This window comes from Engystomops pustulosus, chromosome 1 (assembly GCF_040894005.1).
Source record: "Engystomops pustulosus chromosome 1, aEngPut4.maternal, whole genome shotgun sequence".
NCBI classification, from domain to species: Eukaryota; Metazoa; Chordata; class Amphibia; order Anura; family Leptodactylidae; genus Engystomops; species Engystomops pustulosus.
The window spans coordinates 206,931,662-206,948,532 of NC_092411.1; the positions used below are offsets into that span (position 1 = coordinate 206,931,662).

General features: G+C 39.7%; 1 protein-coding gene and 1 long non-coding RNA gene across 3 annotated transcripts in view; one reads left to right on the plus strand and one right to left on the minus strand.

Moving 5' to 3' along the window:
• GSTCD (glutathione S-transferase C-terminal domain containing) overlaps window positions 1-16,871 on the plus strand; it is a 71,258-nt gene that overhangs the window by 49,851 nt on the left and 4,536 nt on the right. For both annotated transcript variants that reach the window (XM_072118970.1, XM_072118979.1), the window contains exons 6-10: window positions 9,541-9,656; window positions 11,350-11,394; window positions 12,770-12,898; window positions 16,344-16,477; window positions 16,567-16,597. In XM_072118970.1, coding sequence (XP_071975071.1) covers window positions 9,541-9,656; window positions 11,350-11,394; window positions 12,770-12,898; window positions 16,344-16,477; window positions 16,567-16,597 — 455 coding nt within the window. The remainder of the gene's footprint in view (window positions 1-9,540; window positions 9,657-11,349; window positions 11,395-12,769; window positions 12,899-16,343; window positions 16,478-16,566; window positions 16,598-16,871) is intronic.
• Window positions 1-16,871, minus strand: part of LOC140071364 (uncharacterized) — a 41,323-nt gene that overhangs the window by 21,038 nt on the left and 3,414 nt on the right. The gene's annotated exons all lie outside the window — the stretch shown is intronic.

Below are 16,871 nucleotides of genomic sequence, written 5' to 3' on the forward strand. Positions count from 1 at the left end.
CTGTTTAGGTCATGTTTCTTTCATGACCCAGTGTGGAGGCATCATTCAGGAAATCCGCTTTGCAATGAGATGTAAATTGGATGAATAAAGTCAAGGAGACAGAGAGTTCAGCACTGGAGTCAAGTTCTACTTGCTTAAAGGGGGTGTCCACTTTCAAAAAATTATTGATATGTTTTCTGTAAAGAAAAGATATATAATTTTCCAGTATACTTTCTGTATCAATTCCTCATGGTTTTCTAGATCTCTCCTGACTGTCCTCCTATAAAAAGCTTCTACGTGGCGGCACACTGGCTTAGTGCTTAACATTACAGCCTTGCAGCACTGGGGACTTGGGTTCACCAATATCCCTCTAAGCTAATTAGCATAATTGTAAGGAAGGAGGCCATGAATAACAAATATAAGAAGATTACCACAATCATGGTGCCTGGATCTATGAGTAAGTGCCCTTGGTTTATCCATGCTTGACTTTGATGGTAGATTTCCTTTAAGTACTGTATGTCTGTAAATGGAAACTGTTGTCATATTGGTTGTGAATGTGTTTGGCGTATACAATTTAGAAACAATATGACACCACTCATAAACAGTAGGTAGTAATGTGCTGCTATAGTGCCGTCAATTACAACTATAAGTGGTTTACACTGCAAAATGGAAACCCTACACATGGATCGCCCGTATTGGCTGCAAATGATCCCCATATTCCTACACTGCTTTCAAATCCACATTTAATACAACAGAGGTCCGAATGCAGGTAAGAACTTGGCCTTAAAGGGGTTTTCCCATGAGAGAAAATTCTCAAATTTCAATACCCTACGGAAATTAACACAATAAAGATCATTTTTAACCCTTTACTTCACAATTTTACTCAGTTTTATTGCTTTTTTAGCTCCCATCATTCTCTAGGCTGGTCAGTGCGGGGACTCTCTAAGCAGACACATTGGGGGTCATTTACTAAGGGCCTGAATCACAATTTTCCGACGTCTTTCCCGAATATTACCATTTTTCCCTGAATTGCCCCACGCGATCGGATTGTAGCGCATTGGCGCCGGCATGCACGCGAAAGAAATCGGGGGCGTGGCTGTCGGAAAACCCGACGGATTTGAAAAAATCGCCGTATTTTTTTTTTAAAAATGTGTCGCTTGACACGCACTTACCTGCACCCAGCATAGCTTGGTGAACTCCGGCGGACCTCGGCGGACTTCAGCGCAGCAGCGACACCTGGTGGACATCGGGCGCACTACCTTAGTGAAGACCGGGTAAGTAAATCTGCCCCATTATGATGCATCTAGTTCTGTGAGCTAACAATGTGGTTAGATTATCAGGGTACAGGTTTATATACACTTTCAACTGGCTTGAGATAAGACAAATCAGAGATGATGAGATCCATGAGATGTTTATTACACACAATGACACAGTCAGCTCTCTTACATCTCTGCTATTCCACAACTCACTACATCTGCTATGCCTTCCTCCCCATCCTCAGATTTATTTAAGAACTTATCTGACTTTAGCGTTACACTTTACACTATACTCAGTGTCTGTATCAGTGTGAGCTCTGTCCCGGAATACAGGGGGCCGGGGCTAGAGGCAGAGAGAGAGAGTCAGAAATCGCAGCTCCACGGCCATCACGGTCGGCAGCCATCTTGGATTTCTATCAGAAGTTACAAGGTTGTGTACACCAGGACTGATGGAGACATGTTGGACTTATATCTGTGAAATGCTGTATTTTTGTTAATATCAGTGAAATAGAGAATGTGTTATTTTGTTATCCTGAGTACATTTAAGAAACTTGTCTTTGTGGGAATACCCCTTTAAATCTATTGAAATAGTAGCATCCTGTAGAATTTGGGCATACTTTCATAGAAGAAATAATTATAAAAATACAACTGATCATGTATATTAAAAAAGAGTATTAATAATACTTTTTATTAAAAAAATAAATGGTTAACCAACTAGCACTGCTGAAACTTCCCATACCCCCACCTATCTTTTTGCGACTTAATAAAGTTAAAACTGTATATTCAAATTAATCTTTTCCTTGTCTTTTAAATCAGTTAGATATCTAATAGATCGGTGATAAAACTGAGATATACAGTACCCCATTTTTATCCCAAATTTTACAAGGACTAATAAATTAAGCTTAAAGGGAACCTGTCAAAAGAAACTGACCTGCTAAACCACTACCAGGATATTGTCAAGTAGCTAACCACCTTCCAGATCAGGTTTATTTAATGGTCCAGTGTCGTGTCATCATCCAGAAAATCCACTTGAAGGGAGATGTAAATTGGTTGTATAAAGTCAAGGAGGTGGAGACGTGAACACTGAATTCAAGCTTTCCCTGTCTCAAGTCCCATTTACTGTAATGAACGGTCCTGCACCCGGAGACATCACTAACCAGATCTCCTGAAGTCCGATGCAAGATGCCACTCAAGGGGTGAAGGCATTCAGAGGCAGTGAAAGATTGAATTCATTGATAAACTCTCTGCCTCCTTGACTTTATGCAACTAATTTATATTTCACTTCAAAGTTGATTTTTTTGGATGATGGAGCCATGCAGGGCCATGAAAGAAATATGATCTGGAAGGTGTAAAGCTTTTAGACAACATACTGGTAGTGGTTTATTAGGTCAAGTTCTGATGACAGGTTCCCTTTAAGTGAATATCTGTGAAACCAAAGTGTGGGAGGGATTGAAGCCATTATTATAGATAATGCGCTGGCCCCCTCCCCACCCCTTGGGGGCAGTGAGGGGGAAGCTCAAGGGCAGGCATTTAAATAGTTTTCTTGTACACTTGGTGTACACTTGAAAATATGACTGGAGAGTCCAGATAAAATCCAGCCTGCCACCAATGGATGGAGAGCCAGGTTGTCCCAGATTACTACATGTTTGGCCTTGGTTGCTAAATGTGGTGTGTCAGACAGAAAACTTGAAATATACAAGGATACCAATCCCTTTGCTATAATCTGCACAGTGGCTAAAAAGATCCTGGCGATCAGTTTCTGAGATGCATCAGAAAGATAAAAGATAGTCTTTTACAAGTTTGTAGATCTCCGATCCCTTTTACATACTGGGGAAGTGCACCTATTGTGTCTTCAGGCATTCCTGGCTATAGAGCATGTCCATAAACATTCTGTAGGTTGAGCTTATGGTCTCGGTATTCAGGTATGTTAGTTTGAAGAATGTGGATACAATGATATCCCCAGTTACATGATGGGGATGATATTTGGGTTATCATGTAATCTTTGAGACCATTGTTGGCAAATTCCATGAAGTTTTCTATTTCTCACGTGAGAAATCCAATTACTTTTTTACAACACACAGAATTCAGGTGCCACACATACAACATTAACTGTGTACACGCATTCTTATACATTGTTTTGTTCCCTCAAAGCCCACAGTGGGTGGTAGAATGATTTTCTTAGAAAGGGAATGGAATCTGCTTTCATAAGGATTGTGCTATTCTTTGTGAAACGCGACAGGAATGTGTATTCATCACGCTACCTGATGACTTCCTAAACATTTCAGCACTGAAGGTGAAATGTGCTTTGTAACCAATCATAACCATCAGAACTGGGTCTTGCTTATTGTTGTTGTTAGGTTATGGTGATATTGTATTTTCCATGAATGGTTTCTGACCAACACATAGTTCCTATTCAAAATACAGTTTTATGGGATCGGATGGAAATAGCTGAGCGTTCTGCTTTTGTAAGTGAATGTGGCAACAGGACCGTGCTCCTCCTTCCACTCCACCCATTAGTGAGAACAGGATCCCTGTTCTCCTGATGCTGGGGATCCTGTTCTCATTATCGGTAAGGGTCCCAGCTTTCAGACTTTCACTGATTAGGAAGTTATCCTCTACAGGGGTGTAACTTTGAGAGGTTGGGCCCCATAACAGACTGAATGGGACCCCCTAGCTCCTCAGAAAATGTACATATATGGTATACCTGCACATTTATACATTATGCACACACATTTATGCACCAATATAAACATTTGTATACCTACACAGATGTGCCCCAGTAGCTGCATTATATGTGTTATATACATATTATGCTGTATAATATGTATATAATGGTGCACAACCTCCATTCTTTAGTTTTAGCAAGACAGATACCAGGGCCCCCTAACACTGCGGGCCCCATAGAAGCCGCTATGCATGCTGCTGCTGTAGTTACGCCCCTGATCCTCTATGTTACCAAAGTGATTTAGGCACATCTGCACTGTACTGTTCAGTTCACATGTCCTATGTGTTGCCCCTAAAAATCTCAGTTTGTAATGTGCCAGCTTTCCAGCTAATGGCTACCCACTATCTCAGGCGCAGCTAAGCTGTAGAGGTAAAAAATGCATAATAATAATAATAACCAGACCTTTCAAAGGATAGCAGTTGAGACTGTCTTAAGTACAATGTGTACGTAAGACATATTGAAGATGTGATTGTGAAGATTGTTTGTGCAGAAGATTTCTCTCCGACAGCCACATGCATAAATAAGGTGGCAGGAGACAAGTTACCATATTGACCATTGACCATAGCAATCATGCTTTATCTCTTTTTCTCTTAACACTGGCTGTCAAGGGAATCTGTTTAATGTTTATGGACAGCAATAGACTTATCTTCGTTTCTTGCTTCACATTGTGATGGTCCGGTTCTTCAAAATTTGAAAAACGTCACACTTCTCCTCTCCTCTCCTGTAGACTGGACTGTAAGCTCCTGTGCAAGTCTTAACACTGTACATTGAGCTTACTAGTTAATTTCTAGCTCTAATGTGACCATATTTTAAGGTCCAAAGTTCATGTCTGTATTGGAACTAAATTCACTATTCTGCATTCATGCTTTAGTGATGTTGTATATGATCCATATTTAACCAGATATATTTAATAATGAACACTTAATGAAGGGTGTAAAGAATATTTGATTGCAGAATGCAGCCAGCTTCATCTCTTTGAGACTGACTACTGTATTTTCCTGTACCTCTGGCTTTGGACCTTCATGTATTAGGTTATAGATAGGCTTGTTGTAGATCCTGATTTAAAAGAACCTAACATTTCATTTTTCCTTGATCTTTCCAGAGCAGCAGATTTGTTAAAGATATGAATGATTGACAAGGAGGAAGGCAGTATGTTTAGAGAAAATGCATAAATTGTCAAGGTGATGAAAGCGGATTGTACTAAAGTGCAGGTAAACCTTGGGATAGCAGTCAGACCTGCGAGATGCTAATTGCTGTACAATCATTCTTTGTGAGTCTTATTCAGCAGTAATAATATCCTGGGCTTACCCAAGGAGACAAGGAAGCCGTGAGATGGGAGATTGAGGTTACGGCTACATGTCAGTTCCTGACGGCGCCTGTTTATGTTTGCATTGGGGCTACATCTATCAGCCATGTGTACGCCGATGTGCCTGGAGCTGTTCTCTTTTCCACTTGCTGACAGGGAGACTGATCATTGAGATCATTAGTAAACTGCAGGTGAAACCCCCATGGTATGTCGGACAGAATAATGAATGTTCTGAAGAACAAACGCTTAGCAGAAAAGCTTTCAGGTTCAGGGCGAAGGGACTATTTAAAACTCAGTTGCCTCTGTATAGGATTCTATTTTAAGCTTGGCTCCTATTACTGTTCAGTTCTGACTAAAAAAAAGATTTTACTAGTGAGAAAGTTAACCCTTATTGTCCTCTAATGTGGGAATGGGTGATATTCCTGACCTTTAACCCCTTACCGACATGTGACGTAATAGTACGTCATATGTCGGGTCCCGGTACATGGAGAGGGCTCGTGGGCCGAGCCCTCTCCATAGCCGGTAAGTCTTTGCTGCATATTGCCAGCACCGATCGCGGGTGTTTTACCGCTGAACGCCGCCGGCAAAGGTGCCGGCGGCTTCAAAAAGACGGCGGCGCGCATGCGCCACCATTTTTCCGTGGATCGTCGCTCCCCGTGACGTCATCGGGGAGCGGCGATCCGTCGCCATGGTAACTTTGGGTCTCACGAAGACCCGAAGCTACTTCGGGTTAACCCATTCATTACCATGTGCTGTCAGCACATGGTAATGTATGAGTAGTAAAATCCCCATATACTGCCATACTGTAGTATGGCAGTATATGATAGGATCGATCAGACAAGCTAGGGTTAAAGTACCCTAGGGAGTCTGAAAAATAGTAAAAATAAAAATAAAAAAAAAGTTAAAATAAAAAAATTATAATAAAAAAACGTAAAATTTCAAATCACCCCCCTTTCCCTAGAATTGATATAAATATAAATAAACAGTAAAAATCATAAACACATTAGGTATTGCCGCGTCCGAAAATGCCCGATCTATCAAAATATGATAACGGTTTTTCACTGCGTTTAACCCCGTAACGGAAAATCGCGCCCAAAGTCGAAAATGGCACTTTTTTGCCATTTAAATTTTTTTTTTAAATTCTATAAAAAGTGATCAAAATGTCATACAGTCCTAAAAATGATAACATTGTAAACGTCATCAAAATCCGCAAAAAACGACACCACCCACAGCTCCATACACCAAAGTATGAAAAAGTTATTAGCCCCAGAAGATGGCAAAATACCCCAAAAAAATTTTGTACAGGAGGTTTTAATTTTTTTAAATGTATGAAAACATTATAAAACCTATAGAAATTTGGTATCCCCGTAATCGTACCGACCCAAAGAATAAAGTAGACATGTCATTTGGGGTGCACAGTGAAATCCGTAAAATCCAAGCCCACAAGAATACGGCACAAATGCGTTTTTTTACCAATTTCACTGCATTTGGAATTTTTTTCCCGGTACATGGCATGAAATATTAAATACCACCATTTTGAAGTGTAATTTGTTACGCAGAAAATAAGCCCTCACACAGCTCTGTACATGGAAAAATAAAAAAGTTACAGATTTTTGAATGTGGGGAGTGAAAAATGAAAACGCAAAATCGAAAAAGGGCCGCGGCGGGAAGGGGTTAAACTTTAGTTCAGCTAAGATCAGAGACTCCACCTTACCTGCATTGTAAAATGGGGGTCTGTAGTCGTCTGCAATTTTCCCTCTGTTTCATACTTTCACACAGTTGTTTAGAGTCTTCAAAGATTACCTCATGAATATGAGAGGCATGGCGCATAGGGGAAGATATACATTTTTTTCAAGGAAATGTAATATAACAAGCAGCCTATCGGTTTGATTAAACAAGGAAATTCGGTCTGTCAAAGTGTTTATGGCCCTCTACAGTGGCTTACTGACTTTACAATGTCTGTAAAGTTTAATTTAAACTTAATTTCTACTTCAGGGAAACAAGCCCTTAAAGGTGTTTTCTAGGAATTCTGGAATTGGATTTGGACACCATTCAGGAGTTATAACGCCACAGAAGCTCTGGTCACTGCCAGTGTTACTACCCCCACACACACGCCCACCTGACCACACTGTCATTAGAGTTTTTAGATGTGATGATGGCTATAAGCAGTAAAGGTTTAGTAACAAGTGGTTATTAGAAAAGTACAGCGACTAATTGTATTTTACACTATGAAAGCTTCCACACTTTGCCTTCAAAATTGTGAAAATGACACTTTTAACCTACAGGCAGCCAGATATGAAGCCTGCTTAAAGGGGTTATCCGGGTTTAAAAAAAATTTTATGTCCGGGCTGGGGAGGGCTATTTAAACATAATAAACATCTACTTACCTCCTCCGGTGCTGCCGATGTCCCGCGCCGCGGCCTGTCTTCTCCGTGCGCCGGTTTCATTACACCGGCGCACAGGGAGCTTCCGGCCGGCCGGAAGCTCCCATGCGCACCATCTCCCAGTGCTTACAACGCTGAGAGAGAGGGACGCATGGGAGGAGCCGTCCACATCGCGGACCGGAAGCTCCCTGTGCGCGGCTTCCGTGCCCCTGTTTGTTTACAGGGGCACGGATCGAAGTGACTGCGGCGCGGGACATCGGCGGCGCCGGAGGGGGTAAGTCCATGTTTATTATGTTTAACTAGCCCTCCCCAGCCCGGCCATAAAAAAAAAATTAAACCCGGATAACCCGTTTAAGAGCAAGGCGTTATCCAGCACACTTGCTGAAAAAAGTCACGCTCAAGAATTTTCATAGTAGGTTTTTCCTGACCCGAAATACATAGTCGGATCGATTTACTGTATATGTCATCTTTTGTCCCTACCGCAGATTTTAAATAAGCAAAACCATTTGTCATATTCATGTTAGAGGTTAAATGTCTTAGAAATTTATCAGAACTGGACACTGATCTCCTTGCTTTGAGCAAGTTAGGATAGTTCCAGTAGGCCGTGCCAATGCGCTACGTTTTGTGGGCATTGAAAGAATCCGCATGAATCCATCTTGTGGTGACAGAAATAAAAACCTACTTTGATGTGAAGCTAGGTGGATTTTACGTACTAAAGTATTGGGACCCAGTTTGTCTCAACAATCGGAACAAGCTTAGTTTATTTTCAGGAAAGCTCTTCAAGTGTGAACTATCCTCTTTCCCCATCAGTCTTGAACAAGGTAGCAGAATTGCTTCTACTTGTAGTACTACACTTGTCATCTACACTCTTTTAAACTGTATACATATCTGTTGTGTGTACTGTTTGTCTAGTGTCCCCTTGAGGCAATTAAATATAAAAGTGAACCTGCATTGTTCTTTTATCTTGATACACGAATCCCCATGTCTGTGTCTCGGTTATATATTGCTACCCTGGGTTTGACTTCACGACACAATATAATCCGCGCTTATGTCGAACAAGACGTTAGTAGCAGCCTACTGTACGGATAAGTCTCCGCTTAACTTAGGCTTATGAAAGGGGACTTTCAGCTGTTCATGGTTGTGCTAGTGTTGTGCCATACTAGAGGTTGTGTTGTGTGGACAGCTCTAACTCACTTCCTGTGCCTCCCGGGACCCGTGCATTTGTGAATTTAGGGAGTGTCCATAAAAAATTAATAATTGACCTTGCTTTCCCTTCAGGGGTCCGGAACGTCACACTCTACATATGTGATTTGAGGCCATGCATCCTTACAGATAAGCATTAATATACCTATGGAGTTCTCTTGTGTGATGTAATAGGTCTTATCAATACATGGACACCTCAATCTTAAAAATGTAATTTTTCTGTTGGAAGATGATTTAGGCATTCTGTAGAATTAATCTGATATCAGGGGTAGTCAACGGTGTCCTCTTTGGTATAATAGACTAAGTTATCGTACATTCATCGGATTACAGTTCATTTTCACCTTCTGTGAACGCAGTCAATTAGGTCAGATAGGACATTTACTTGGTTAGTGAATGTAAATGCTCATTCCGCACTACCTCTGCTAGCTGGATTTTCTCAAGGAACATGAAGGCTGGCTCACAGAACACAAATTTCAAGTCAAGTGGGTGCCCATTCTGTCATTTATTACCATGAAAAATGCTTCTTTTTTTGGACGATGCCTTATAAGTGATGGCGCTCAGATGTAGAAGATTTATCCTTGGTGTTCTCAATGAAATTGCAAAAAACTAGAAATAAAAGGATAAGATGTGCCACTCATAATGCCTTCCTTTACAGCGATTTATATTGTTTTGTAATAATTTTTTTAGGTAAGATGTCCAGTGATCGTGCCCTAAGGAAACAGCAGCAACTGAATAATCTCTTATCAGTTGTCAGCAATATGGCAAAACCAGGAAACACAATTGTGGACTTCTGCAGTGGCGGGGTAACATTCTTTTTTATATTTACATTAATTGATTTTCCTGTATTTGTAGCATCATTTAATTGTGCTTTGACTTTGTATGTTGTGTGCAGATTGAAGTTCAGGTAAAGGATTTCATAATGTATCACATTAAATAGTGCACTAAAACAACATTAAACAACAAGGGAATGGCGGCTCACGCAGTACTGGTAGCAGATAATTAATCAAAATAAAATAGTAGGGCAAATTGTGGATACACACTGTTCCCCCTTGGAAATGTGCTCATCTTAGGTAAGCTCAATTTGAGCATGTAAAATGAATGTAAAAAGTGAACTGATAGCTGCCCTTAGAAATTCGGCATGCCCTTCAAAAAAGGATACAACCTTGAACTTGGAACAGGTAGTGATAAAAGCGGTATAAAACCGAAAAGAAACAATACTGGCACGGCGCTATTAATGCATCATTCGCAGATAAGGTGAAAGTTCTTTAATAATCAAACATGTACACTATATGCGTTTCGGGTTCGACACCCCTTCTTCACGTACAATTGAAAGAGGAGTTCTTAATTATGTAATTATGTATATACACTAGTCAATATAATTAATACAAATTCATAAAAGTTCATTGCAACACATTCATTCATGAGTAAAAACCCAGAGTCATTATTAAATGTAACATCTAATAATAAAATATGCGAGTACAATTTGATCTAGGTACTTACATATTTTATTCATAGATGTTATGTTTTGTATTTATAGTTTTTGTTTAAAAGTAATAAGAAATGTTCCTAAAGAAAGCAAAAAAGAAGCCGCAGGCCTATCTTGGATATACTACTGATGTTATGGGCTCTTCCAAAATAAGGTTGCAATATCATATAATAATAATTAGAATTCCTTTATATAGCGCACACAGATTACGCAGCACAGAACTTGCCAAATCAGTCTCTGTCCCCATGGGGCTCACAATCTAGTCACCCTACCAGTATGTTTTTGGAGTGTGGGAGGAAACCGAAGGACCCGTAGGAAAACCACGCAAACACGGAGAGAACATACAAACTCTTTGCAGATTTTGACCCTGGGACTTGAACCCAGGACCCCAGCGCTACAATATATCAAATAAAATTCTATAAAGTCAAGGAGTAATTGATGGTCCTTCATTTAGAGACATAACTAACCAGTTGTCCTGAAGTCTGATGCATGATGTCCATGATAGAGGAAGAGGTATTCAAAGCTCCCAAACCTGACTTCAGAGTTAAGCTCCCCTATTCCACAGTTTTATCCATTTATACTTCCAATTTACATCTTGTTTCCACACTGATGCCTCCACACTGTACCATACAAGAAACAAAAACTAGAAGGTGTTATGCTGCTTCACAATATACTGGTAGTGGTTTATTAGGCCAGTTACTAATGACAGGTTCCCTTTAAGAAACTAGTCCACTAAGTGCGATTAGTATAGTATATCCAGGAAATATGCCAATGAGTCTTCCCAGATAGAAAAAGTCTTCACTGTCACTTTTTAGAAAGTGATTCTTTTTCAAAGCCAAACTTTCAAGAAGACTTGAATTGGAAAATAATTCACAAAAATGGACTCTGTCGTATCCCCTCCTGACTATGATACACATTTACATAGATGATCATTAGCATCATGTCACATGTGCTCTAATGGTTTCCATATAGCTTCAACACAATACCCACTGTGTTTTGTTCTGACACAGGGCCACGTTGGGATTGTTTTGGCATATCTGCTACCATCATGTCAGGTAAGCATATCTATTATACAAGACCACACAAGAGCGTAGCTTTACATGAAAGCATTCTTAAAGCCTATTATTTTATATGATGGTTAATTTGCTTATTTCTGACAGCGCTTTCTTTGTTAGCCAGAAAATGAAAATAAAATTACTAGAGAGAAGACAAACTACTACAAACATATTAAACTGGAGGAGATCCAGTGCTGTACAACCGCTGTTTCAATTAAGATGCTAATCTATTCCTTATAAAATGGATGCAGCTTCATATTTTTACTAAAAAATGATATTAAATCATTGTGGTGTTTTTCAAGAATTTTCTTCTTTGCGGTAGTAATTATGATGGTTTATGGTAATGGCTCTGACGTCATTACTTCCTTTTGGTTCGTTCTTGTAATTATGTGTTCCATGTATATTGTTTTTCTACAAACACTAATAAATCATCTGTAGCATAAGGGATTTAAACAACATATCATACATTACTGTGCAAAAGTTTTAGGCAGGTGAGGAAAAACGTGGGCTTACACACATCATTTTTATACATAGGTCCCTTGTTCACAGGGAACAAAATTTCAGAACCGTTGCTATAATGAATTCTGTCGTCGGCTGCTTTATAATATGTTATGGTGGGAGACTTTTTTTTATGATTTAGTACATTTGCTACAACTTGGGTATAAAGGCCAGGACCCAGAAATTCAGGCCTTTCAGAATTTTTTTCTGCTGTATTCACGTTCTTCATCTATGTCAGTGAGGGGAAACCTTCACTTCACTTTTATGTTGCAAAGTGCCAACACGATCCCAGCTGTATCACAAATTTAAATTGTATTGGCGCCCTGAGGACACCAATACAATAGAAAGAAGATGGAGAAATTTGGATTATAGCTTCCTTCCAGGGTCCCCTGAAGAGGAAGATTCACCTTCCCGCTTCTTGTGTAGCCCTGGCCGCCAAGGAGGTGTCGCTTTAAAATATCACTGAGCATAGTGTGTCCATATCTTGAACCGCAGGAGGAAGCCTTGACTCACGTCTAGCTAATTCTGTGCTGAGGTGAAGGCATGGGTGCCCACAGAAAGGGCTCTGAGTGCCACCTCTGGCACCCGTGCCATAGGTTCGCCACCACTGATCTATGTATTGCCATCAATTTATATATATATTAACCCATCAGTTCTCTATGTATAGGACAAGTTTAATCAGCTAATTGGTTGAATTATACTAGTTATATCTTACTCTATGATATTGCAGCATCAGATGCCAGCAATCCCCCGTGGTGACCATATATGTATTTTTTTTTTGGGGGGGGGGGGTTTACTACTAACCTTGTAGATGGAAACAGAACAGTCATATTCATGTAATTCAATAACATAAAAGGTTTTGCTTCTCTGACTTTAGATAATTCTGATAGAGAATAAAGAGGAGTCTTTGATGCGTGCCAGGGACAGAAGTAATGGATTAGGATTAACTAATATCTGGTTTGTTCAAGCCAACTTGGATTACTTTACAGGGAACTTTAATATTGGGGTGAGTAACTTATATTTAATTATGTTTCTATTGAAGTTTTTGTATTCTACTCTACATGTTTTTTTTAATTGGTATCTTTATGTTATACATTTACTAACTTTGTAAATGGTCATCTAATATAGGATCAGCAAAACAGAGCACTTTCATGCTTTTGGATAAAAACAATAATACTAAAAAGTGACACATGCAGAACTGTCATCAAAATAAATGCCACAGGCACAGCTAGCAAGATCTTCAAACTTCCAGCATAAGACTGGATCACTGCTACTTGGGACTCATATTTACTGATTTTTTTATAACCTTTCAGGGATTTTCCAGCAGCAGGCTTGAATTGGGTTAAAAGAAAATATATTATTCCTTTTGCTGGAAGTATTTAGTAAAGTGCTTTCTGATGTTAAAATTTAGTTTACTTTTAGCTGCCTCTAGAGGGAGTTAAGGAGCTTACTGCGTACTATTAATACAGTGAATATTGTAGTGCTGTAGACAGATTGCCACATCACATCTCCCTGCTTTACAAATAAATGGAAGTAGCAGTATTATTTTTCTATGATGGGAAGAAGAAAGAAAAGCAATAACCAATTGATACTGAGGTTATCCAGATTCTTTCAATTTTACTCCTGGGCATTTGGGGTCACAATGTAGTACATTAAAAAGAGTTCTTTCAGTGGAAATCTAATATATAGCATTACATAGACCAGTTCCACAGAAATGACCACATACAAATGAGTAACATTTATTCAAGACTGTGTGAAGGCGTTCTGAATGTAGTAATTTGCATGAGAACTACGCCTACTAAATGTGCCTTGAGCAGCTTTGTGTTTTCCATATGTTTGCAGAAAATACAGAAGGGTATATAAACCATTATAAAGCAGAACAAACATGTATTTAGTACTCCTTTTCAGTTAGGGCAGTTTACAACTAGATGTCAGTATGGAATTTTTCATTTTTTTGAGGCTGAGCTTGGGTAAACAGTGTACCAGATGAGCGAGGCTCATAAAGATGTTGGAGGAATGCTGACCTGTAATGTGTTTTGCCATGTGATGAAAGCAATCTGCCGTGACCTGTTCTCCCACAACGACTTGTATACAAGTAATGTGCATTTACTATCATATCCAGTCAGTTTTAACCCCAGACTCCTCCTCCTTTAAAACAGTTGTTTTCTATGACATTGGTCCCCCAGAATATGGTCATGCAGCACAGTATCTGGAGAGACCCTGGTCTACATTGTATAGGATATGCATTTCACACACTCCTTATAATATTGTGGAACAGAACTGTACTCATTGCTTTCTCTTTGATATAAATGGAAGAGGCGTCCATGCTGCTAGCACTCAAGGCAGTCGGTGTACCCTATTATCAATCACATTGCTTATTGATGGTTTTCTGTGTAGTAGTAAATATTATTATGAGTTATAGAGCAGCATTCATTTCATTCGTGACTGCGTGGCCCAATAGCATCTGTAGCACAGCCAAAAATCTGTACCATAAGGGTTCTGATTTTAAATCTGACCATGAACTACCTTTGCATGGAATTGTGTATGTTTACCTTGTGATACACTAGACAAATAGCACGGCCCTGTAAACAAAAGTAATAATAAAAGTTAACAAATAATGAATGTGTTTTAAAATCTATTTATGTGCCTTTGCTGGTGTGAAGATCGGGTACTCCTGACCCAACCAAAAGTATGTGTAAAAATAAAAACCGAAATGCACCTGGGATTGTGATTCCCACAAAGACAAGTTACTTATATGTACTCAGGATAACAAAATAACACATTCTCTAATTCACTGTTATTAACAAAAATTCTGCATTTCATCAATAGTCCAACCTGTCCAACCTGTCTCTATCAATCCTGGTGTACACAATTTCAGTTGCCCCTAGACACGACCCTGTAACTTCTGACTTACGGTCGCGTGGCCGCCATCTTGGATTTCTGTGTGACAGCCACGCTTTCTGAGTTTCTGTGTCCTTCTGCTCTGAGCCAGTAGCCACGCCCCCTGCACGGAGCTTACAGACTCCCACTGATTCACTTCCTGCCAAGACATTGTGAGCAGAGAGAAGCTACAAACTACAAGGAGATAAGTTACCCAGGAAAATGGGCAGAGCTAAAAGTGTAAAGTCATCTCTCTTTCTATGTGTCACAATGTCATAAGCCAGATAAAAGTGTATTTACACCTGTACCCTGAAAATGTAACCACGTTGTCACCCCACAGCACTAGATGGATCATGAAGTGTATGCTTAGAGAGTCCCTGTCCACACCCTGGGATTTTGCACTAAGCATCCTGTACTAATAGAAGCAAAAACTGCAAACCTGAGTAAAATTGTAAAGTAAGGGGCTAAAATAATCTTTATTGTGTTAACATCACGAGGGGATTGAAATGTGAGAATTTTCTTTAGTAGGAAAACCCCTTTTAAGTACACCATCTATTGTGGTAAATATTCACTCTTCTGATACCAAGACACTGTGGTATAATTGAAAAACAATACAGGCATTCCCAGGATTACATGGTCTCTGCGACAATTGGATTTTAAAAATGTTGGGTTGTCATAAGAATCAATATTAACACTAAAGCTTCATTACAGACACCTGTGATAACTGTTAAAGCTGATCATTGTAGCCTAGGACTAAAGTACAATAAATTACCAATATCAAGAGGATCGTTTGTAACTAGGGGTCGTATGTAAGTCGAGTGTTCTTAAGTAGGGGACCGCCTGTAGTAGTAACGGCCTCCGTATAACTACAAATATTGGCTATCGGAAAATAGTGTGTGTGCGGGCAGAATACCTGGCATAATGCATACCTCGTATTGTACCCACACACTTTTTTCCTGACACGATTCTTTTCAGTCCCTGTGACTCCTTAGTTCATTTGCTTGTAGCATTGGAAGTTCTTCTGTGTAATCCCGAATCTCCCAGAATGTAGAAGTTTATCTTTGTAACATCTTGTGGGCCTAAATCTTCATGACAAGTTCCCCTCAATGTTTTGTCTTGAAGATCTTCTTAAGCACGTAGTCAAAAACAATGGAACGTGACATTTTTATGGATAAAGTCTGGCCTTGTAAATTAGGGACACTTGGCATGTATAGCACTCAGTTGGCTTGCAGGGATTAGTATATATGAGAGAGCTATTGTTATTTTCTCTGTTTTGTGATGGTTTAAGCTCTTCTGTCGGCCTTATTCATCAGTATTAATCATGTATGTAGCCTAGAGGGAGGAGCAGGGTACTGCTGGTGCATGGAAAGCTGTTATTGGCAGAGTGGGTTATATAGATTAACCCCACAAACAGTCTAAAGCGCTCATAACCCGCACACATGATGACTGGATTATTGATTACATTGTGGACCTCTTTCATGGAATTATTTTGCAGTGTTCATCACAAATTAACATTATTTCTTCACATATAATATGTACACATTAATGTCTACCTGAGTGTTCCTATGTAGGTAGCGCTACATGCTTGTGGCGTGGCAACAGATATGGTGATAGAGCAGTGCATCATCGCTAGAGCGGCATTCGTCGTCTGCCCATGCTGCTATGGCTTCATCCAGAATACCTTCAAGACCACATTTCCACAAAGGTAAAAGAATCTGTTTGCTATATGTACAGTATCTCCATCGTTCAAGCTATAGTCTGTGTTCATTAAATACTATTTACTTGCCATTCCAGTTGCCGCTTCCAGAATATACTATCCTACAAGGTAATTTTCTTTTATGCTTTCTATACTGATACAATTGTTTATAGAAAGATACCACTTGTGCGCAGAGTAGGCAATACATGTCTCATCCATATATCGCCCGGGGCCCCCATTAATCACTCCAGTGGTGGATTGTTTTCAACATCTGTAAGGCGACATTGGGCCGCAAACAATGGACCTGTGTGCCATTGGTTTGTGAGGTGTGCTCAAAAATCAATGACAGTAGGAAAGACTGCACAACCCACAAACTAAGGCAGAAAAAGGACCTGACAAACTT